Here is a 24,174-nt window from a genome sequence, read left to right as displayed (position 1 = left end):
AAGCCATCCAGGTGCCCCTTGAGCAATTTTAATAGTTATCTTAATCCCACTCACATTTATTGATATGATTGTTATGTTTGGTTACAATTATATTGTATCGAAACCAAACTAACATGAGTTTACTCCTTAGTGATTCACAGATAGAAATTACACCAGGTGGAGTTGCCACACAAAGAAAACTTTATTTGCAGCAAATAAGGAGATCTTGGGGAATCATTTCCAAAGCTATGACTCTTGCAACAAGAGTAAATGGGTTTATTTTATTTAGGGTTAGGATGAATATTTAGAAAGAGAGTTTTGTCATTTATATAAAGTGGGAGGCATGGGGGAAAAGGGGACCCCTCCTACACTGTTGGTAGGAATGCAAGCTGGTACAACCACTCTGGAAAAGAGTATGGAGGGTCCCAAAAAAGTTAAAAATAGAGCTACCCTACAACCCAGCAATTGCACTACTGGATATTTACCCTAAAGATACAAATGTAGTGATCTGAAGGGGCAAGTGCACCAAAATGTTTATAGCAGCAATGTCCACAATAGTCAAACTATGGAAAGAGCCTAGATGTCCATCAACAGATGAATGTATAAAAAAAGAAGTGGGGGATATATATAATGGAATACTATGCAGCCATCACAAAACCCAAACAAACAAACAAAAATCTTGCCATTTGCAATGATGTGGATGGAACTAGAGGATATTACACTAAGCAAAATAAGTCAATCGGAGAAAGACAATTATCATATGATCTCTCAGATATGAGGAATTTGAGAGGCTGGGTGGGGGGTTGTGAGGGGAAGGGAGGTAAAAAGGAAACAGGATGGGACTGGGGAGGGAGACAAACCATAAGAGATTCTTAATCTCAGGAAACAAACAGAGGGATGCTGGAGGGGAGGTGGGGTGGAAGGGATGGGATAGCAGTGTGATGGAAATTGGGAGAGTATGTGTTATGGTGAGGAAAAAAAGGGGGGATAGGTGTTGGGTCACACATGTGCCTTAAGGAAGCATGCTTATACATACATTGCATATTATGTTAATGTAGCCTGTGCTTCTCCTTGGATGAGGTTTTAATATTATGATAAATTAAAATTAACTGTTGGTCAACCTATGAGTCACTGCATGATCCACCTGCACAAATGTGAGTTGGGGTTTAGCTCACACTGGTCAGGGTGGTTTGGGACAGCTGGAGCTCACCAACAGGATAACCATTACTGCTTGAGGGGTAGTTTTGTTTTCCATCACAGGATGCTATGCTCACCTAGGTCTTTTGTATGAGTCAAGAGATAAGCTGAAAAGAAGAGTTTAAAGAAAAATGTGGGACAGTTTGGTGGGTACAAGTGAACATGGTCAGTTTGGCTGGTGAAAATATTATCATGTGCAATAAGTAATATTTACTGTGTTTCTTTCCCTATTTAGCATTTCCCTTTTGTTTATCTTTTCTAACAAAAAAAAAAGTGTGGGTGTTTTGGGTTTTCTTAAGTTTTTTAATTTCAATATAGTTCACATACGGTGTTATTAGTTTCAGGTATATAATATAGTGATTCAACAATTCTGCATGTTACTCTGTACTCGTTATGGTAAGTGTTATCTTAATCCCCTTTAGCTATTTAACCCAGCCCGTCATCCACCTGCCCTCTGGTAAACACCACTTTGTTCTGTATAGTTAAGTCTGTTTCTCAATTTGTCTCTCTCTCTCTTTTTATTTTTCCTTTGTTCATTTGCTTTTATTCTTAAGTTCCACATATTAGTGAGAGGGTATGGTGCTCGTCTTTCTCTGACTAACTTACTTCATTTAGCATAATACTCTTTAGCTCCATCCATGTCATTACAATGGCCAGATTTCTTTCTTTTCTGTGGCTGAGTAATGTTCCAGTGTGTGTGTGTGTGTGTGTGTGTGTGTACCACAAGTTCTTTATCCATTCATCTATTGATAGATACTTGCACTGCTTCCATACTTTGGCTTTGTAAATAATGCTTCAAAAAATATAGGAGTGCATCTGTCCTCTCAAATTAGTGTTTTTGTATTCTTTGGGTAAATAGTAGTATGATTATAGGATTGCAGGGCAGTTCTTTTCTTACTATTTTGAGGAACCTCCATACTGTTTCCCATGGTGGCTGTAACAGTTTGCATTCCTACCAGCAATGCAAGAGGGTGCCTTTCTCCCCACAGCCCTACCAATTCCTGTAGTTTCTTATGCTGCTGATTTTAGCCATTCTTACAGGTATGAGGTGATATTTCATTATAGTTTTGATTTGCATTTCCCTGATGATCAGTGATATTGACCATCTTTTCATGTGTCTGTTGGCCGTCTGTATGTCTTCTTTGGAGAAATGTCCATTCATGTCCTCTGTTAATTTTAATAAGATTTTTTTGAAGTGTTCAGTTTCATATCTTCTTTATATATTTTGCATGCTAACCTTTTGTCGGAAAAATCATTTGTAAATATCTTCTCCCATCCTGTAGGATGTCTTTTATTTTTGCTGTTGTTTCCTAGGCTGTGCAGAAGCTTTTTATTTTTATATAGTCCCAATAGTTTATATTTGCTTTTTTTTTTTTTAACCCTTGCCTCAGGAGACATATCTAGAAAAATGTTGATATGGCTGATGTCAGAGAGATTATTGCCTGTGCTCTCTTCTAGGATTTTTACAGTTTTAGGTCTCACATACGGGTTCCTAATCTATTTTGAATTTATTTTTGTGTGTGGTATAAGAAGTGGTCCAGTTTCATTCTTTTGCATATAGCTATCCAGTTTTCCCATCACCATTTCTTGAAAAGACAGTCCTTTTCCCACTAAATATTCTTTCCTGCTTCGTTGAAGATTAATTAATCATATAGTTGTGGGTTTGTTTCTGGGTTTTCCATGTTGTTCCATTGATTTATGTGTCTATTTTTGTGCCACCACCATACTGTTTTGATCACTACAGCTTTGTAGCATGACATGAAATCTAGAATTGTGATACCTCCAAGTTTGTTTTTCTTTTTCAAAATTGCTTTGGCTATTCTGGGTCTTTTGTGGTTCCATACCACATTTTAGGATTATTTGTTTTGTTTCTGAGAAAAATGCAGTTGATATTTTGATAGGGCTTGCATTAAATCTGTAGATTTGGGGGGATAGTATGGACACTTTAACAATATTTGTTCTTCTAATCCATGAGCATGGAATAACTGTCTTGTGTGTGTGTGATGTCTTAAATTTCTTTCATCAGTGTTTTACAGTTTTAAGAGTACAGATATTTCACTCCTTGGTTAAGTTTATTCCTAGGTATTTTACTATTTTTGGTGCAATTGCAAATCAGATTGATTTCTTAAGTTCTCTTTCTATTGCTTCATTATTAGTGTATAGAAATGTAACAGATTTCTGTATGTTGATTTTGCATCCTGTGACACTACCAAATTCATCAGTTCAAGTACTTTCTTGGTGGAATCTTTAGGGGTTTCTGTACCCAGTATCATGTCATCTCCAAATTGTGAAAGTTTTACTTCTTCCTTACCAATTTGAATGCCTTTATGTGTACTTTTTTGGTTTTATTTCGAGTTTTTGTTTTGTTTTTAAGAAATTTTTAATTTTTTTCTTAGTTGTTGTTTGCCTGTGTATTATTATCACCTTTTGTAAGTATTTAATCCTCTTTTCTCTTAAACTTTTACTACTTGATCTGCCAGTTTCAAAGGAAATTTTTTTATTCTTGTTAATATACAACCATCATTAATCTTACCCTAAATTTTAAATTTCATTCTTTCTGCTTTGTTGGAAACTTTAAGGTTTACATGTTCTTCCACTCATCCCTTCACCCTTTTAAATTTTACTTCTAATGCTAAATATTGTGAAATGCTCATCATCAAGTTTTGTAATAATGATTTCCTGGTAATCTCTTGGTAGAATCAAACTCACCCTGGTAAACTGCTCAGGAACATACATATATATTGTATTCTGTGAGTTCTTGCATGTTCTAAGCTTCTTTTTATAATCTTGATACTTGAAGCACAGCTTGCCTGGGTATCTTACCTTCCATTCCCACTTTCTTTCCCTAAGTTTCTTTAAAATGTTGCTCTGCTCTTTCCTTGCTTTGTATGCTATTTTTAGAGAAACCTGATGCCAGTTTAATTTTCTTGACTATATGAATCACTTCGTCTTTTACCTGGAGGCACTAAAGATTTTTTTTTCTTTATCTTAAAATCCAATAATACATACTTTGGTATGTTTCAAAGTTGATCAACAGGGATCAACTTTTTCTGATAAGCATGGTAAAGAAGGTGTTGTGAGTTACCCCTGCTTTTGCCTCTCCCTCTCTCTTTTATTTATTTGGAGGGGAGAGAGAGAGATACTGCGTGCATGCACACACACGTGAGTAAGGGGGCAGAAGGAGATAGCAGAAGCAGACTCCCAGCTGAGCATGGTTATCCCAGGAACCCAGGATCATGACCTTAGCGAAAGGAGAGCACTTAACTGACTGAGCCACCTAGGTGTTCCAAATAAATAAAATCGTCTTAAAAAATTAAATTTAATTTTAAAAAGAAGATGTTGTGAGGAAGTGCCATAATGTGGCTAGAATGGTTTAGAATACATTGTTTGGCTTCCCATAAAGGTGAAATGATGTCTAGTGCTACCAGGGAGTCAGCAGGAGACTCAGTCATGGTTTTACAATTGTTTTTGATAGAGGCAAATTTCTCCAGGTATTCTGTACCTGGAGTTCCATAAAGTGGAACTCTATGAGGTCCTCAGGTTCTATCAACTGGAGGGATTTTTGCAACTCTGCCTCTATGGTGACAGTCACCCCAGTCATTTCCTTCCTGGTGTGAAGGCAATCTAGAGGTAGGAATCCCAAGATCAAGAGAGGTTGAGGGACATTGTCTCCCTCATCTTTTCCTTGGGGTGGCATTGATGTTTATAGGGCAGTCACTTCCAATGGTGGCAAGAGCTCTGAGGCTGGGGCAGTGTTCTCTGAAGTGTTGGTATGCTTGGGGTTGGTAGGGGCCAGGAAAGGGTGGTTTCCCCGGTAGAGACTCATAAAAGGTAGGAGTGGCTGCTGGTGTTAAATTCCAAGTATGTATATTAGAGGGTTGGCTCTGGATAAGACTACTAGTGTGTGCTATCCTCCATGGTGGGCAGATCTCAGTGAGCTCCATCAGATTATCAGGGGTTACAACTCACAAAGGAACACACAATTTGTGACAAAGTTTGTTAGGACCCCATTCACAATACATATAGGTTCTGGACACACTGGCAGGCACATCGTAAGGACATTTTGTGGATGACAGCTGTACAATCCAGAGATAGTTCCATTAGAACTATGGATTAGAACTATGGTAGGATGGTTAGAGCACAAACCTGCCAGCCAGATGGGTCTGGTTAGGTTACACCAGTAGGGCCATTCAGCCTGGGATATAATTTGAGGTATGGTGTAAGGATAGAATGACTCTTTTAAGCATCACTTCCATAGGCACCATATAATATAGAGGGAGATGAGCTCTGGGTCAGAATCCATACCTGGTGGCATGCTAAAAGAAGCCCTTCTAATAGGACCTGCAGCCCTTGGTGCTCAGCCATCCTTTGGTGCAACTGTGTGCCTGGCTGACTTTTTTTCCAGCACATTTCCCGAGATATGGCTAGGCTGGAGTGCTCTACCAACAACCCTATTATCCAGGCTAGCCACAATAAAGGAGAACATTTGCATTTGACTAGCCTGTGGGGTATCCTTCAAGGCAAGCAATCTGGATACTGACCAAAGCAAGAGTGCAGTTGGCTTGCAGCAAGAGATCATATACCTCTTCTTCTGTGGCAGGGCAGGGACCTGACCTGTGTCCATTGAGAGTGACCACTGGATTCTGGGACTCCTTTGTGGACTTCATTTCCTAATGAGATTGGCATCCACCAGGCAGAACACTTCTTTTCCTCTCTCTGAAATCCACAGTTCCACTAGTTAACCCTGAAGCTATAATTCCAATCTCATACAAAACTTTTTACAAACTTGGTTTAATGAAATAGACTTTATAACCAGAATAATGAGCAAAGCCAGTGGCCTTAGCTTTGTGGCTGGTACTAGACCATGATCTGAGCCATGATTTCTAAGCAATTTGGTAAATTTGTCCCATTGGGCTATTAGAAGAGGGTCATATTGCACAATCCACCCTTGAACAGGTTGCTAGCATGTGTAAGGTGAGTGCTGTCACTTCCCTGTGACCTGGTGTGAGATGGGCTCATAGCCGCATGGCATCTCTGGAGAAATAGCTATATGGGGGCTGGGTCTGATATTCTGGGAGGTGGCTCACACAAGGCTTCGGAACAAGAATGTAATTTGGATAAGGAGTCTGTAACGTTATTATAATGTGCTTCTGGCATTTGTTGGCATGTGTGTACAGACATGAGTGACCATAATTGGCATATCACTCTCCAAAGGGAGGCACACAGAGAGGCTTTTCCTGAATCATGAAATTATCCTTTTGCCATTATCCTGACCAGACTGCAAACCCACTGGCCAACAGCCCAGGAGTCAGTAAAACATATGCCCTTGGGAGTCTCCCTTTTGTAGCCTGTTGTAGAGCCAGGCACACTGCCACCAAATATGCTATTTGGGCCAAGCCGGAGAGCCTTCCTCAACTAGGGATATGCTGCTAGCAGGATAATTTGCTGCAGCCAGCCAATGGGTTGCACTGTGCACAGTGGTGGCACTGCCGTTGATGAAGAACACTGTGTCCCTTTCCATGTCAGACAGTCAGTCCCCGGGAGCTTCTCAAACTACTAGAGAGGCCAACAGCGGGGGTACCACCAGCTGCACCTCCATTATCAGTGGGAAAGAAACTGAATTTGGGGGAGCCATATCCTCCTGTAATCTGAAAAGGCCCCTAACATCAGATTGAGCCCTTTTTTGAAGGTGCCATTTTCATTTTAACAGTGAAGCCTCAGGGGCCATGCTAAGCTTCCATGGGGTCGAATTCCTGACCCAATGCCAGATGGGGACTTGCTGCAAAACAGTGTGGGTTGTGAATGCCTCTGTCTCTAAAAGGGCCTAGTGGGCTGCCAAAATTTGTTGCTCATTTGGTATGTACTGCCATTGGGGCAGATTTTTGGTCCAAACCTCTTGGGCAGCCACTAAAGCTGTGCTCAGTCCAGAGACTCCAGAACGCCTAATCTGATGTCTCCACTGATTCAAATCAGAAGTCTGAGCCCAGGGAGACTAAGAACAGAGCTTGCAGTATGCTTGCTGGACCAGTTACAACACAGTTTGGTAAGGTTCTCCCAAATGGAAAGAAACTGGTTTGCATCTAACAACACAAATTTCAGTAAAATGGTAAGTATAGAACATGTTGCCCCCAAAAGGTGAAGACACATAATATGTGCTATGCCTGCCATAATGTAATAAGAGGCTTAATTATGAGGAATTGATGTTTTATGTGAGAGGGATTTCACACTCCTCAGCTGTCACCTGATGCCAAGAAACTTGAAGGAAGTGGCTGGTCCTTGGATTATATACAGGGTAATGGCCCATCCTCTCTGCTATAAATGTGTTACTAGCTGTAAGTCTTCTGGATAGCATCCTCAAAGGGCCCTGGAGGGAGAATGCCACTTAAATAATACCAAAGATGGCAGCGGGTTGGTTTGAATGAATTTAAATCTTGTCTGCATAGGTTATATGCAATAGCAGGGGTGCTTAAATAACCCATGGCAGCTAACTAAAGGTTCAAGGTGCACTTGAAACTGGAAGCAAGTTGAAGTTCCCAGTCTTCCATTGTCAGGACCAAGTGAAACAAATTGGCTAAACTTAGGAGAGCAAAGTAAGGACCCTAAGCTTTTTGGATATCGTCTATCATCCCTATAATATTGGGAATGGGAGTCTTAATGGCAGAAACTTGAACATTCAAGATTCATTAGTCAATCGTTAATCTCCATTCATTGGTGGGCAGTTTTCACACGGCCAGATTAGGCTATCAAAGTGAGACCTGGTGGGCTGAATGACCCCAGTGTCAAGCATATCTCTAATGACAGACCAAAGGCCCTGTGTACCCTGCTTGAGTCAATACTGTGGTGTATTTAGTGTTTATCCGAGTAGGGACAATTGGAAGGTTCTCCTTTAGCAGGGCCTATATGAAATCCAGAATTTATCTTTATTCCACCAGGCATGTCATGAGGTAAGGGCATCCATACGTATAATAGAAAAAAAGAGCCAGGAAGGCCAACACCACTGGCAACTGTTTTGAAAATATGGTGCCAGTAGGCATATCCAACTTTATTTGTACTACCTTTATGGTTTTACCTGTTCTGACTCTAGGCTGTAGGAGGTTCTTTGGGGGAATTTAGAAGGATTGCCTGGAATTACTATGACTTGGTCTCTGATGTTTAAGAGAGGCAAGGATATCTGGTTACTGCCTTTGATCCTATGGAATACCAGAGTCATGAATAGGCAGTTGTCCCCAAGCGATGACAAGCTCAGCAGTTGTTCAGTTCTAGGATAATGCTCTGGGAGGTTATCAGGCCCGCAGGTCAGTGATATTGTTTGGGGCAGAAAGAGCTTTGGGACCCCCTTCAAGGATCTGGGCCATTGAAATTGGGTTCTGTTCCAAGATGATCACTAGTTTTTGAGAGGAACTTGTGCCAGAACTGTCCAAATATGAGATCATTGGGGACTCCCAGCTGGCAGTGCTGCCAAGATACATCTCTGTGGTATTTAGGACCATTCTGGGTGTTGCTGCCTTTTGGGACTGGAATAGGGGCTACAGGAAGGTGGTGAGAAAGGTGCTGGCACCCGCAGGCTGACCTTGAGGTTGTGGGCATGTCTATTTTGCAGGGAGGGCATGTTTTATGTGCTGTAAAGTTTCAGAAATTGGGAGATGGACTCCATCCTGAGGAGCTGTCGTGTCTATTCCCAGCATGGCTCCTGAATATTATGGGAGGGTCTCATAAAATGAAGTTCGGCCCTGTCATTCGGTGAGGGGAGGCAATCCTCCATGGAAAAAGAACTCTCTGGATTCAGGGTCAATTGGGCCTCCTCAATGATTGGAAATGAAATCCAGAATGGGTTGCTATATCCAAAGAAGTGATAGACCCACTGGACCGTATCAGTCATGTGGGGAAGAGGCTGGGCCTCATCTAATATCTTCCACTGGCTTTGAGTCTTTGTATTAATAACTATGGGGATAGAAGGGCAGACTCTCTGCCTAGCCATAAAAATCCAAGTAACCAGAGACAAGATTGTCCCTCTATATCTTTAGGGCTTGTGTCTTCGGGTTTGGATTCTCCCTTGTGATTAGAAATCCCAATTATGACACTGAGATCATCCACAGCTGCGAGCTTTTGCTTTAACTCTGGATGAATTAGTCCTGCAACAGTCCCTATGAGGGATTGGAGGTTGGGTCACATGCATCTCTACAGAATTTGACCTTCAGGCTTCGGGGGTTATTTATTTATTTATTTGTTTTTTTATTTTGTAACTGCTAAACTTTTCCTTTTTGAGTTTTTTTAACTTATTTTTTATTATTATGTTCAGTTAGCCAGCATAGAGTACATCATTAGTTTTTAATGTAGCGTTCAATGATTCATTAGTTCTGTGTAACATCCAGTGCTCACTGAAGGTCTTTTAAAAGGTTAAGCATGTGGGGTTCTTGTAAATACTGGCTAGTTGATTCACATCCATGGGTTGAATAGCTCAGAGCCAGTATTAAACACTCTCAACAGCCAGTCAGCCCCTTTCCTTCCTCCTGCCTACAATCTTTTAAAATATTTTTAATCTTAAGGCATGTAAAGTTTCAAATTTCAGTTTCTAATTCTTTATTATTCCCCACAGATTTGACCTTGTGAATTGTCACTGTGGCAGCCGTCCCCAGTGGTCATTGCGAGCTGCTTTCCACTCCAGGGTGTCCCAATCCACCCCATTGGGTTTGGGATTATCCTCCACTAGCCCAGTGGTGGCAGGATCATTAAGGCTCACCCCTAGAATCCAAGACTATATAGAACCAGCTCCTTGGCGTGTTGGTACACCTCGACACTGATCAGTGCCACATTTATGAGTGTTTTACATTTAGTTGGGAGCTTGCTAATTTCCTTGAACATTTTAGTTGGTGCAGGCAGCAGGTGTTCAGGTCATTTGTATTAGCCATTAGATTTTGTGCAACTACACACCAGGAGTGGGACCCATGACACCCCACAGGGTCAGGAGACAAGCTGCCACAGCAGGAAAGTATCCAGTGACAGAAGGACCACAGGCCTCAGTCACTCTTGCCTTTTTGAGGGACTGTGACTTCCCCAGTGAAGGCATCCCTATCATCCAAGTTAAAACTCAGAATCCTAGTGCCTCCCACAAGCAAAACCAGTCAGGTCAGGAGAGTCTCCCTCTCCTGGTAGGGGTAATGCACCTTTATCTTATCCCACACTTGGGCAAGATTTGCAACTCACAAGTTCACCTCTGTTAACTAAGGGCAATAGAACCTTGCCAAAATCTTAGCCAGCTGTCCCTAACAGTCAGCCTCTGGATCTGTACTAAGAGTTGAGAATCACACTCAAAGTCTAACACCCAGTGTGGGTACCCCCTGGGCATTATTAATAAATGACAAACACATCTATAGCCTCTCAAATTAGTTCCAATTAGCAATACTCTTGAGGTCTTGAGGTTTGAGACAACTCTGGTTGGTTTGGGGTTGTTTTGTTTTGTTTTGTTTTGTTTTGTTTTGTTTGTTTTTTGGAGCTTCACTTTTGGGTTAGGAACTTGAGGCAGCCCTTTGAACAGAGAGCATGCAACAGCACAAGCAGTGCGACTAAATTCCAGCAGGCAATGGACTCCTCCCCAGTGGACTACTTACCTGAGAAAGCTAGTCAGTAAACCCTTTGCAGCTAAAATGCATTCTTCATTATCAAAGGAAAACTAACTCAATCCATCCTACTTGTGAAGCCAACTGTGACTTCGTTATGTGGACATTTGTTAAGTAGAGCCTCAGGTGGGCTGGTGAGCCCCAGCTTAAGAAAAGGGCAAAGAGAATTGAAATAGGTTTACTACTCCCACATCATGGAAGAAGTACAGTGCATGCCTCTAGGGGCCAAACAGGAGGGTCGAGACAGTGCAGGCAGAGAGACAGGACATGAGGCACATGCCCTTATTAGTGTCCCTAAGTAGAAAATTTGGGGGTTTCTGGGCTAAGTCCATATTGGTCAATTAAAACCAAAAGGAGAAGTTTTTGGTAAGCTCTGCAGAGGTCTTATCCAAGGAAGTGCTCCAAGGGAAGGCCCTGGGAGGCAGGGGAGACTGTTGATCCCAGGGCCATGGAGGGCCTCTGCAGGCTATTGTATAGCTGGTGCTGGTGCATGAACTGCAGGAGGGACAGATTCAGTTCAACGCCTCAGCAGGCTGCTTGACCACACAGAACAGATGACAACATTGTGGAGTAGTTTAGCTAAAATCTCAATAGAGACAAATTAAAGTCCTCTTTTCAGAAAGTTTGCTCAGATTGCAGATTTAAATACTAGTTCTATTTCACTGTTTTTATTTTCTTCTCAAGAACTGCAGTATATGTTCACATTATAGCCACTGCGCCTGTCTTCCAGCTCAGACACCTTCTCTCTGACCACTTTTTTTCCCCTTTATTTCCTCACTGCCTGTTGCTTGGTTATCTCTTGCTTTTCTTTGACTCCTTTCTTATTAAATTTTCTTTCAAACCTATCCTTCATTGTCAACCTTATGATTTAATCTTCACTTCTTATGTTATTGTGTCTTCTTCTATTTCTCTCCTGAGTTCCATCAAGTCTTTTTTCATTTGTCACCTTTCCTCTTTTTTTTGGGGGGGGGGGTGGAGGGTTCTATTTTGGTTCCTAATTTTTCTGAGTTAGTTGTTCATATTTCCAAATGTTTGTTTTGGATATTTAATTAAGTTTAGAGTATCATGTTACAATTTTGTTTAGGTTTACAGTTGAGTTTGGGGGTAGAATGTTTATCAGGTTAAGGCCTTGATTTGCCTTTTCTGGTTTTTATAGCAGTTTTGTCTTCATGAGACCTGCTTTTTCTGTTTGTATTCATTTAATTGCCATAGTTCCTAGTTTGAAAGCATCATTTTCTGTCCAATCTGTCCTCTGCTGTGCCATTTTATTTATTGGTGGTTGCAGGGAGGGGTGGAGAATTAGTGGCTATGTCTTCTGTTTCTGCAGGATTTTTAATTTTTTTCCTCTTACTTTCTTCTTTCTTATCACTGCTGGGTCTCCAGGGGATGTCTCCCCTTCTCGATATATCTGATTCTCTAACAGAAACTGCTTCTCCAACCAAAGCTGCCAGTTTGCCTCATTTGCAAGCCACTTCTCCTGAGTTTGGTGCTGCATGTGGCCAAATCCCAGTCTGTATTTATTATTTGTATGAAATAAATTTTATTTATTTGAGAGAGAGAGCACGCACAAGCAGGGGAGGCACAAGGGCAGAGGGAGAAGGAGAAGCAGACACCCCACTGAACAGGGAGCTCGATTTGGGGCTTGATTCCAGGACCCTGGGATCATGAACTGAGCCAAAGGCAGACACTTAACTGACTGAGCCACCCATGTGTGCCTGTATTTGGTATTTTAACATTCAGCATTGGACATTCTGTTTCCAAGGAGGATTTTATCTGTGATTTACCTAGTTGTTCCTTGCCTCTCTGCTGCTTTCCACAAAGTTTCTTAGGCCTCCCCCTCAATGGCTTTCCACACCCACAAGATGAATGGATTTCCAGTCCTAGCTGTCACACTTACTAATTTGGAGAAATTACTTGACCACTGTAAGGCTCAATTTTTCATCTGAAAATACATCCCAGCACAGAGCACAGTGCTGGTGTTTGGCAGCTGTTGCAGTTCTTGGCCTGGAAACTAAAGTCTAAAAGAAAGCCTGAAGCTACATACATGGAACTTCTGGCCTTGTAGAGCTAACCAATAATAACCCACCTCTCTTAAGGAAGCCAGCTCTTCTCCAGCAGCCTTAACCTACTTCCCATTGTAGTAATAGAAAAACCCAAAGGACAAAATATCCAAGTGCTTGTTGGGATCATAGCTGCACCAACCTCATACCTCCCAAAACATCTTCATCTTCCCACACAAGTATAACCAATACCCAGCAAATAAGGAGAGTGCTGTTGTCTCAATGGTTTCCAGTATCTTATTAGTGCTTTCCTCTATCTGTAGATGGTAAAGTTGTCATTAGGAGGTAAGCATGTAAAACCATAATTTTAGGCAGAGCCAGCTATTTCATAAACCTCATTTCAGATATTTTACAAAACCATAATATTGAATTTGTGGAGCTGATAAAAAGTATTCAGCTAAATGGTGTGGCCTTCCTTTCCAGGTCTGGATCTGGCCAGCAAAATGCCTTCTCCTAGAACTTTGAAGACTCACCTGCCTGCTCAGTTGCTACCACCTTCTTTCTGGAAAGAAAATTCAAAGGTAGGAAAAGCCAACTTTTCAAACCCAGTTTGAGTCAGTAAGGACAGAGAATATCTCCATCTAACTAGAAACAATCAAAGACATTGAAAGATAAATAACCAGTGGAGGTATAGGGCAGACGGTGGGATTACTCCCACATTCCCACATACTCCATGTTGGATCCAGCTTTCTTTCAAAATATTATTTCTGGGTACATACTAGGAAATTTTCAGACAAAATCATTCTGGTTAGCTGCTGATTAAGCTATAGCCAGAGAGGAAGAGGTGAAACAAAGCACATATTTCCTGAAGAAGGATATTATCTTAGTTCCAATCATCTATGAAGCAGAAGTCAAGTCCAAAGAAGACATAAAAGGGATTTATTTAGGGAAAACCTGTGGATAGAAAGGTAGAGAAAGACAAAGGAAGATGGTACCACACTGGCCACCCTTAGAGAAAATCTCATGGAGCAAAGCTCGCAGGAACCGTTATACCACTGTGTCCTCCATTTTCAGAAATTTTCATTTATTTTGACACTTTCAAATTCAGGTTTGATGTGCAATGTACATCAAATATACTAGTGTTTCTTTTTAATCTGCTTCATCAGGGACTCTTAAAGTCAATGATATATGGAATATAAGTCAAATATTGACTTATAAATTTGCCATGAAAAGTGTAGCCATCCAGCAGAATCAAATGCTTATATCAACTAAACCAGCATGTCTTCTCCTTGTGAACAAGCTACTTTAGAAACCCAGATTTAAACCTTACCAAGGTTTAAATAAGGGTCAAGTCTGTGAGCTAAAACACTCTCTCCTCCATGCAGTATTATGATACACAGTGCAAGTGATTGTTTTTTACTCTCTTTTTTCTGGGATTCTCTGCATCACCAGCTCTTCATCTTGCCCATCTCCAAACAAGGTACAATACAATTGAATGGGATTTGATATATCAAAGTGTTATCCCATTCCTGATCTGCTTCCCTGGGATTACACCCAGATCACCTTGACTTGTGAAAACTCCCTGCTTTATACCCATAGATCGATAATTTCACTCATATGTGCCTGTTGCTGTTCAAGAAGCAATATTGTTTCCAAATGATAGTGTAGATACAATGTCAGAAAACACAATAACATCTTGTTAGTCATCATACTAGCACCTTCTTTTTATAAAATTAGGCCTTCTAAAAATGTAAGAATCTCAATGACACCACCTCCCTTTATCTTCTCAGTGTTGTGAATTATTTGAGTAGGAAGTTACCTTAGAGAGCTTAGGCCAAGATTTTCATTTTATGATACAGTAGTAAGCTAAATATTCACCGCCTAAAGATATCCATGTCCTAATCACCAGAAACTTAATGTGACATTATATGATATAATGAGCTTGCAGATGTGATTAAGTTTGGGATCTTGAGAAGGAAGGTTATATCCTGGGTTATCTAGGTGTACCTAAATATCATCACAAGGATCCTTATAAGAAGGACACAAGAGATCAGAGAAAGAAGTTAGAGATGTGACAAGTGAAGCCAGGGATTGGGTCAAGAGCCAAGGAATGTAGGTTGCCTCCAGATGCTAGCAACAGCAAGGGAAGGGATTCTCCCCTAACATCACCAAAGGGACCAGCCCTCCCAACAGCTTGACCTGAGCCTCCAGAACCATAAGAAAATAAATTTCTTATTGTTTTAAGCCACTATATCTTTGGGAATTTGTTACTGCAACCAGAGAAGATCACACAGATGGATCAGCAAAAAATGTATTGGACATTATGTCACACCCGGTCATCCGACTCTTACCACAAACACAATGAATATGTCCCCTGTATAGCCCAGACTGCCCCTTTGCAATTACTCAGGCTTACAAAAAGGCAATAACTGACACAAGCATTAAGAAAATCATTTACAAACAAAAGGAAATTAAAGGCATCCAAATCGGCAAAGAAGAAGTCAAATTATCACTCTTCGCAGATGATATGATACTATATGTGGAAAACCCAAAAGACTCCACTCCAAAACTGCTAGAACTTGTACAGGAATTCAGTAAAGTGTCAGGATATAAAATCAATGCACAGAAATCAGTTGCATTTCTCTACACCAACAACAAGACAGAAGAAAGAGAAATTAAGGAGTCAAGCCCATTTACAATTGCACCCAAAACCATAAGATACCTAAGAATAAACCTAATCAAAGAGGCACAGAATCTATACTCAGAAAACTATAAAGTACTCATGAAAGAAATTGAGGAAGACACAAAGAAAGGGAAAAATGTTCCATGCTCCTGGATTGGAAGAATAAATATTGTGAAAATGTCTATGCTACCTAAAGCAATCTACACACTTAATGCAATTCCTATCAAAGTACCATCCATCTTTTTCAAAGAAATGGAACAAATAATCCTAAAATTTATATGGAACCAGAAAAGACCTCGAATAGCCAAAGGGATATTGAAAAAGAAAGTCAACATTGGTGACATCACAATTCCGGACTTCAAGCTCTATTACAAAGCTGTCATCATCAAGACAGCATGGTACTGGCACAAAAACAGACACATAGATCAATGGAACAGAATAGAGAGCCCAGAAATAGACCCTCAACTCTACAGTCAACTAATCTTCGACAAAGCAGGAAAGAATGTCCAATGGAAAAAAGACAGCCTCTTCAATAAATGGTGCTGGGAAAATTGGACAGCCACATGCAGAAAAATGAAATTGGACCATTTCCTTACACCACACACAAAAATAGACTCAAAATGGATGAAGGACCTCAATGAGCGAAAGGAATCCATCAAAATCCTTGAGGAGAACACAGGCAGTAACGTCTTCCTCCTCAGCCGCAGCAACATCTTCCTAGGAACAACGCCAAAGGCAAGGGAAGCAAGGGCAAAAATGAACTATTGGGATTTCATCAAGATCAAAGGTTTTGCACAGCAAAGGAAACAGTTAACAAAACCAAAAGACAACTGACAGAATGGGAGAAGATATTTGCAAACGACATATCAGATAAAGGACTAGTGTCCAGAATCTATAAAGAACTTAGCAAACTCAACACCCAAAGAACAAATAATCCAATCAAGAAATGGGCAGAGGACACGAACAGACATTTCTGCAAAGAAGACATCCAGATGGCCAACAGACACATGAAAAAGTGCTCCATATCACTCAGCATCAGGGAAATACAAATCAAAACCGCAATGAGATATCACCTCACACCAGTCAGAATGGCTAAAATAAACAAGTCAGGAAATGACAGATGCTGGCAAGGATGCGGAGAAAGGGGAACCCTCCTACACTGTTGGTGGGAATGCAAGCTGGTGCAACCACTCTGGAAAACTGCATGGAGGTTCCTCAAAATGTTGAAAATAGAACTGCCCTATGACCCAGCAATTGCACTATTGGGTATTTACCCTAAAGATACAAACATAGTGATCCAAAGGGGCACATGCACCCGAATGTTTATAGCAGCAATGTCCACAATAGCCAAACTATGGAAAGAACCTAGATGTCCATCAACAGATGAATGGATCAAGAAGATGTGGTATATATACACAATGGAATACTATGCAGCCATCAAAAGAAATGAAATCTTGCCATTTGCGACAACATGGATGGACCTAGAGCGTATCATGCTTAGCGAAATAAGTCAAGCAGAGAAAAACAACTATCATATGATCTCCCTGATATGAGGAAGTGGTGATGCAACATGGGGGCTTAAGTGGGTAGGAGAAGAATCAATGAAACAAGATGGGATTGGGAGGGAGACAAACCATAAGTGACTCTTAATCTCACAAAACAAACTGAGGGTTGCTGGGGGGAGGGGATTTGGGAGAAGGGGGTGGGATTATGGACACTGGGGAGGGTATGTGCTTTGGTGAGTGCTGTGAAGTGTGTAAACCTGGTGATTCACAGACCTGTACCGCTGGGGATAATAATATATGTTTATAAAAAATAAAAAATTTTAAAAAAAGAAAAGAAAATCACTTACAGCAACATGGACAGGACTGGAAGAGATTATGCTGAGTTAAATAAGTCAAGCAGAGAGAGTCAATTATATGGTTTCACTTATTTGTGGAGCATAACAAATATCATGGAGGACAAGGGGTGTTAGAGAGAAGAAGGGAGTTAGGGTAAATTGGAAGGGGAGGTGAATCATGAGAGACTATGGACTCTGAAAAACAATCTGAGGGGTTTGAAGTGGCGGGGGGGTCGGAGGTTGGGGTACCAGGTGGTGGGTATTATGGAGGGCACCGATTGCATGGAGCACTGGGTGTGGTTAAAAAATAATGAATACTGTTTTTCTGAAAATAAATTAATTAATTTTTTAAAAAAGCTAATATGCTAAAATATGCATTTCGTAGCCTGCATTTTTCAGAAAAGAATATTAAAATTTTCTCAAATTTTCAAAAAAAAAAAAAAAGAAAATCATTTACAGGGGCACCTGGATGGCTCAGTTGGTTAAGCGTCGGCCTTTAGGTCAGGTCATGATCTCAGGGTCCTGGGACCAAGCTGCACATCCAACTCCCTGCTCAGCAGGGAGTCTGCTTCTCCCTCTGCCTCTTCCTCCCCCTGCTCTGCTCTCTCTCTCTCTCTCTCAAATAAATAAAAGAAGAAAAGAAAAAGAAAGAAAGACATTTATATTATGGCAAGATGTTACAGCTGTGTCACACCTTTGGGTTCCCTACATGCTCTCATAAATATCAGAGAAAAATTGAGCAGTAGGAAAAGAGGCAGAGAAACAGACCTGGTCCATGTTCCTATACAGCAGCAATCTATGGAAAGGCAGTAGGGAAAGCAAGAGCTTGGGACAATTGCCTAAGAGGGAAATGTCAGTGGGTGAGTGGTTCTGTTAGGACACAGAAATTCTGCTCAGTGAGACATGTGGAAATGCTTGAGAAACCATTAATGTGCACCTCCATCCCAGCTCTGCTGAGAATGCACACAGCAACACAGGTGGGCAGGAAACAGCAGGACAAGAAGCCAAGAGGTCAGCTCTCCCCAGCCATACCACAACCCTGCTTTTCCAATAAGAAGAACCATCACAAGCAGTTCCAAAAACAGACTTAGCACTGCCTTCAAAGATCCTACAATCTTACCACAAATGAAAAGTATGAATGATCATTCATCTATAAGGCTGAAGTTCATCATGTACAGGGGAGACTAGACTAGACGGCTGACTGCTTTAGCTAACCCCTGTGCAATAACCGAATTAGAGTCCTTGCTTAGTATGAGCCAAGGAAGACCTACTTTTCACATACTGGAAAATACAACAGTGGCCTTCATAAATACTATAATTAGGGCAACTATAGTATATCTCCTTCAAATCAGGATACTTTTGAGAGGGGGAAAGCATGCTCCTAATCATTATCTAAGACAACAGATATACAATGGAACACTGTCTATGCAAACTGGAAAATGTGGTCATCCTGCTCGCAGAAAATGCATGCAAGTTCAGTTACTCAAATAGGATTATCTAAGATTCTTCTAATGTCATGGTCCTCTGCATTAAGCAATAATTTTCTCTATTTTGTTTGCTGTCTGTCTCAATCGCCTTGCTGGTTGATTTCAGATTATCTATGTGGCTAGAAATCCAAAGGACTGTCTGGTGTCCTACTACCATTTCTCAAGAATGACTAAAATGATGCCTGACCCTGGTTCATGGGAGGAGTATATTGAGTCATTCAAAACTGGAAAAGGTAAGTTAAAGGAAATTATGGGCTCATGTTTGCTCATTCATTTTTCACATTTCCTTGTTCACTACTGACATCAGAAAGGAAGAGTTTTCACTGAATGATTGTGGTCATCAAGGTCATGGGAGGGTGTCAATGACATATACAAACTGGATCATTTGGGGAGAAATTAGCTAAGAGACTCTTTAGAAAGCACAGGCAGAGTTTAAAGAAACCAACAGGTTTTGAGGTGAACACCAGCAGGGAGCCATTGCCCCCTGGAGAGAGGACAAGGCCCCTTAATAGGAGCAGAGGCCTCCAGTAGGAGAAAGAGTCCACCACAGTGAGTCAGAAGGAAGGGCATCAGGGAAATAAACACATCCTTCTCACTCTCCTCCTGCCTCCAAAGCCTTTCAGGGCCATTTGTTGGCAAATCCCAGGTGGAAGCCTGAGCACAAAGGAGCCCAGTGACACAGTCCTTCGAGGTCAACCTTGCAGGGTGGAGGAGGGTGCAGAATGGATTTGGCAGGGCCAACAAAAGACACCCAGTGCACCTCTCTTCCCCAAGTCACTATTACAGAGAGTAAATGTGCCCAAATATCTAGTAAGTACAGATTTTTCAGAATGAAAATCAGCCCGCTAGGAGACACTGTTTACTGTGTATGCTAATCTAGGCACCATGCAGTGATGATGCCGGGGAAAGAAAGATTATGATTCCTGGCCACTACACAGTATCTCACGTGGCAGTAAATTCAAGAGTCAAAATATAAACCAAGGAATTCAGAATACTTGTCATTGCCTCCCTAAATATTAAAAAGTCCCTGTCTTCTGCAAATAAGAATTCTGGCCAGGGTCTTTGTCTTCTGCCTTTGTCCCTTTTATTTGATATATCCATGCTCATTTTGTAAGTTTCAAGTAAATATTGATGTCCCTCCTCCTCTCTTTTTTCCTCCAGTGCTGTGGGGCTCCTGGTATAACCATGTGAAGGGATGGTGGGATGCGAAAGACAAGCATCGTATTCTCTACCTCTTCTATGAGGACATGAAGGAGGTGAAAGGCAGTACAATCTCCATTAGACCCACCATGTTCTCCAGTGCAGCAAACCACATTTGGGACCCTGGCATGTGGGCTTGTCATAGAAGAGCCTTCAGTGCAAGTCCTTTCTCTCCATGACACTCTTCCCAACTCAATTTTATCCTCAAAAGTTCTAGCTACTTTTCTGCTCTTCTCAATTTTCTTTGCTTCAGTTCACAGTTTCCAGAAGATCCTTCCCCCTAAGGAAATATCACATGTCTTTATAGTTGAATTAATCCTGACACTCATGAATCACGTGTCTTCAGCTACAAATGGGTATCATCTCATTTTGATCTCATGAAATTATTATAAGGATTTATGAGATTACATTTATAAAGTGCCTAGTTGTGTTCAGTGAATGCTCAGGGAAAGTTTACTTCTCCCTGTTCCACACCCCAGTCCCACATCAGAAATGAAGTCTAGTCCATATAAACATAGGCAGTATTGGTCCCACTACTGTGGCAGAGGACAGATTTCTGCTTTTCAAGTCACTGTGTATGAGAAGCATGACAGATTCACTCTCACTGCTCTGAGGGTTAGTATCCTAGAATTGCAAACTACTGATCATGCCAATGTTGAGAAATACACTTAAAGACTATAGCTCCCTGGAGCATCTAAGAGGCTCAGTCAGTTGAGTGTCTGACTCTTGGTTCAGCTCAGGTTGTGATCTCATGGGTCGTGGGAATGATCCCTGTGTCCAGCTCCATGCTCAGTGGGTCATCTGCTTGAGGATTCACCCTCTTCGCCCTTCCCCCTGTCCTTTCTCTATCAAGTAAATAAATAAATCTTTTTTTTTTAGAAGAAGTGTATTTCATGCTCATTGCAAAAATCTATAAATAAAACATTGCAATGAGGCAAAAAATAAATGTTCTCCTATAATCCTGTTTCCAGTGTAAGAACCCCCTTTTTTTTTAATTTTTTATTTTTTATAAACATATATTTTTATCCCCAGGGGTACAGGTCTGTGAATCACCAGGTTTACACACTTCACAGCACTCACCAAAGCACATACCCTCCCCAGTGTCCATAATCCCACCCCCTTCTCCCAAACCCCCTCCCCCCAGCAACCCTCAGTTTGTTTTGTGAGATTAAGAGTCACTTATGGTTTGTCTCCCTCCCAATCCCATCTTGTTTCATTGATTCTTCTCCTACCCACTTAAGCCCCCATGTTGCATCACCACTTCCTCATATCAGGGAGATCATATGATAGTTGTCTTTCTCTGCTTGACTTATTTCGCTAAGCATGATACGCTCTAGTTCCATCCATGTTGTCGCAAATGGCAAGATTTCATTTCTTTTGATGGCTGCATAGTATAATAAATCTTTTTTTTAAGTGTTTTAGCTCCTTTTCTGCAACTCTTTGATCAGAAAGAACCAGTGCACAATAATTTGCATTTCTGGGTCAACTTGAGATCTCTTGTATCTATCCCCTTACTAAGCTTCTGTTAAACTCAAAGATATTTTTGCCATCTTTTATAGCTCAAATACAAGAGTATATCATACTGTGCTTCACCTGCAACTTTTCCCTTCCTTTATACAACCTTTCCTGATCTCTGCCAAGACACACAATTACTCCCTTCAACAAATCTCATGACACTCTCTGTGTGCCAGCAGCATGTTTTCTGGGTGAGGTTTTGCAGTTAGTTATGTCTTCATTCATCCCTCTATTGCGGGGTGAACTCCTGAGGGCAGGAACAGCTCTCATCTTTGTGTCATGGCAGCAACTGAGATGGTACAGTGCCTTGCGCATAGTTATCACCTAAGGGGTAGTTGTTGAATATATTTGAACTGATCCCTTAACTTATTCCTCCCAAATATTGTTTGTTCAAACAGAATGTCATCTGTAATAGAAAGCCCAAATTTATTTGCTTTGTATAATTGCTCTACATATAGGACCCAAAGAGGGAAATTCAGAAGATATTGAAGTTCCTAGAGAAAGAAATGCCAGAAGAAGTCCTGAATAAAATCCTCTATCACACCTCCTTCGACGTAATGAAGCAAAACCCAATGGCCAACTACACCACTTTGCCCACCATCCTCATGGACCAATCTATCTCCCCTTTTATGAGGAAAGGTATGTAAGATTTATATTCTCAAGTGCCAGATTGGACTCTGTGATATCCATCATCTGCTTAGATTTCCCAGTCATGTTTTATGCCCCATTATTCATTCCTGTCAATGACACTACTGCATAATTTTTCAGAGGCAAACCTCCTTCTTTCCCCCATTCTTGTGCTGGTTCCAAGGATGCATGCTCCCTCCTCCCTGTACTCCTACAGCAACCTCTGAGATTTTGCCTTATTTCAGGGATGCCTGGGGATTGGAAGAACTATTTCACTGTGGCCCAGAATGAAGAATTTGACAAGGACTACCAGAAGAAGATGGCAGGGAGCACCCTGACCTTCCGCACAGAGATCTGAGGGCAAGAGGATCTCCTTCCTAGATTTTAGACATGTGAGCGTCATAATCAAGGATACTTAAAACTACCACACACCCATCCTCTAATCCTGACCTTTCCTACACTACCCACAGTTCCATGCCACTATGATATACTTCATCCCAGTATAATCAAATCCTGGGTAGAAGTTTGATGAAATAAAGTCTTGAGTAGAAGTTTAAAATTAAATAACATGACCATTCACATAGACAATTATCTTTTGTGTAACACTAATCTAGGCACCATGCAGTGATGCAGGGGAAAGAAAGATTATGATTCCTGGCCACTACACAATATTTCATGTGGCCATAAATCAAAGAGCTGAAATATAAACCAAGGAATTCAGAATACTTTTTATTCTCTCCCTAAATATTAAAAAGTCCTGTCTTCTGCAAATAAGAATTATGGCCAGGGTCTTTGTCTTCTGCCTTTGTCCCTTTTATTTGAGATATCCATGCTCATTTTGTAAGTTTCAAGTAGATATTGATGCCCCCCCTTCTCTCTTTTTCCCTCCAGTGCTGTGGGGCTCCTGGTATGACCGTGTGAAGGGATGGTGGGATGTGAAAGACACATGACATAACCCCATCACTAGCTCGCAATAGCCTGGCTGTACAGACGCAGAATTCATGAAAGCAGAGAAATAAATAATAAAACTTCAACACAAGAGAAAGTGAACAAGAAGCAGAGGAGAAGTGAATGCTATGAAGAATGCATAAGGGGAACCAGGGTTTATCCTTAACCAATAAGAATGAAACACAGAAGATGGTCCAGCTCTTGGAGGTATTAGGTTATGAGACACAGATAGTGCTAGTGAGCTGTGCCTGATTCAGGCAGTCTCAAGCTGGATATGGTCTCAAGACCAAAGAGAAGGGCCAGAGTGGGAATGACTGATGAGCAGCACATGACAAACAATAAACAGTTCACTTCTGAGGCCAACACAAAGCTGGAAGGCAGAAAATATTTATATTTCAGATGGGCTAGAAAGGGGGGGAAAAATCCTTAAATTAGTCTTCCCTCCCCCAAATAAAATAAAATACCAGCACCACATGCACTTCAAGAAAATCTTAACTATGAAGATCACATTTCATGCTTCTTAAAAAGAGGCTCTTAGGGGGTGCCTGGGTGACTCAGTGGGTTAAAGCCTCTGCCTTCGACTCAGGTCATGATCCCAGCGTCCTGGAATCGAACCCCGCATTGAGCCCTGCAATGAGCCCCGCATCGGGCTCTCTGCTCAGCAGGGAGCCTGCTTCCCTTCCTCTCTCTCTGCCTGGCTCTATGCGTACTTGTGATCTCTGTCTGTCAAATAAATAAATAAAACAATCTTAAAAAAAGAAAGAAAAAAGAGGCTCTTTTCAAAATTATCAGGATTGCCAAATTATTCAACTACACATGTAATCATGTTCTGTCTTTTTTTTTTTTTTTTTTCAAGAAAACCTGTCTCAAGAAAGTGCCAGCATTATTTACATAAGTAGTGTGAAGATCAGTGTATTATTTTAAAAGAATGCCAGGAAGGTGCAGCCTGTGGGAGTGGTGCTTTCCAATGCCACTAAATCTTAAGATACAGGAAAATAACAACCCCACCCAGGAACAAAGCCCTGTTTGCATTCTATCATGTTCTCCTTTCTAAAGTAAGTATGAAAATCATTAACCTCAG

General features: G+C 41.1%; 1 protein-coding gene across 2 annotated transcripts in view; it reads left to right on the top strand.

Annotated features, from left to right (window-relative positions):
* LOC101682727 (sulfotransferase 1C1) overlaps positions 1-23,727 on the top strand; it is a 47,829-nt gene extending 24,102 nt beyond the window's left edge. The window contains exons 4-9 of one of the 2 annotated variants that reach the window (XM_045077608.1): positions 13,277-13,374; positions 18,910-19,036; positions 19,965-20,059; positions 21,977-22,157; positions 22,391-22,537; positions 23,037-23,727. In XM_045077608.1, coding sequence (XP_044933543.1) covers positions 13,277-13,374; positions 18,910-19,036; positions 19,965-20,059; positions 21,977-22,157; positions 22,391-22,503 — 614 coding nt within the window. In that variant the 3' untranslated portion in view covers positions 22,504-22,537; positions 23,037-23,727. Of the gene's footprint in view, positions 1-13,276; positions 13,375-18,909; positions 19,037-19,964; positions 20,060-21,976; positions 22,158-22,390 lie in introns of both variants that reach the window. The other variant, XM_004764354.3, reaches the window with a different exon arrangement.
* The last annotated feature ends 447 nt before the right edge of the window (positions 23,728-24,174 follow it).

Source organism: Mustela putorius, unplaced genomic scaffold (assembly GCF_011764305.1).
Source record: "Mustela putorius furo isolate JIRA1106 unplaced genomic scaffold, ASM1176430v1.1 tig00000224_pilon_pilon_pilon, whole genome shotgun sequence".
NCBI lineage: Eukaryota > Metazoa > Chordata > Mammalia > Carnivora > Mustelidae > Mustela > Mustela putorius.
Note: the sequence above shows the minus strand (reverse complement) of the source record. Positions and strands in the feature narration are given on the sequence as shown.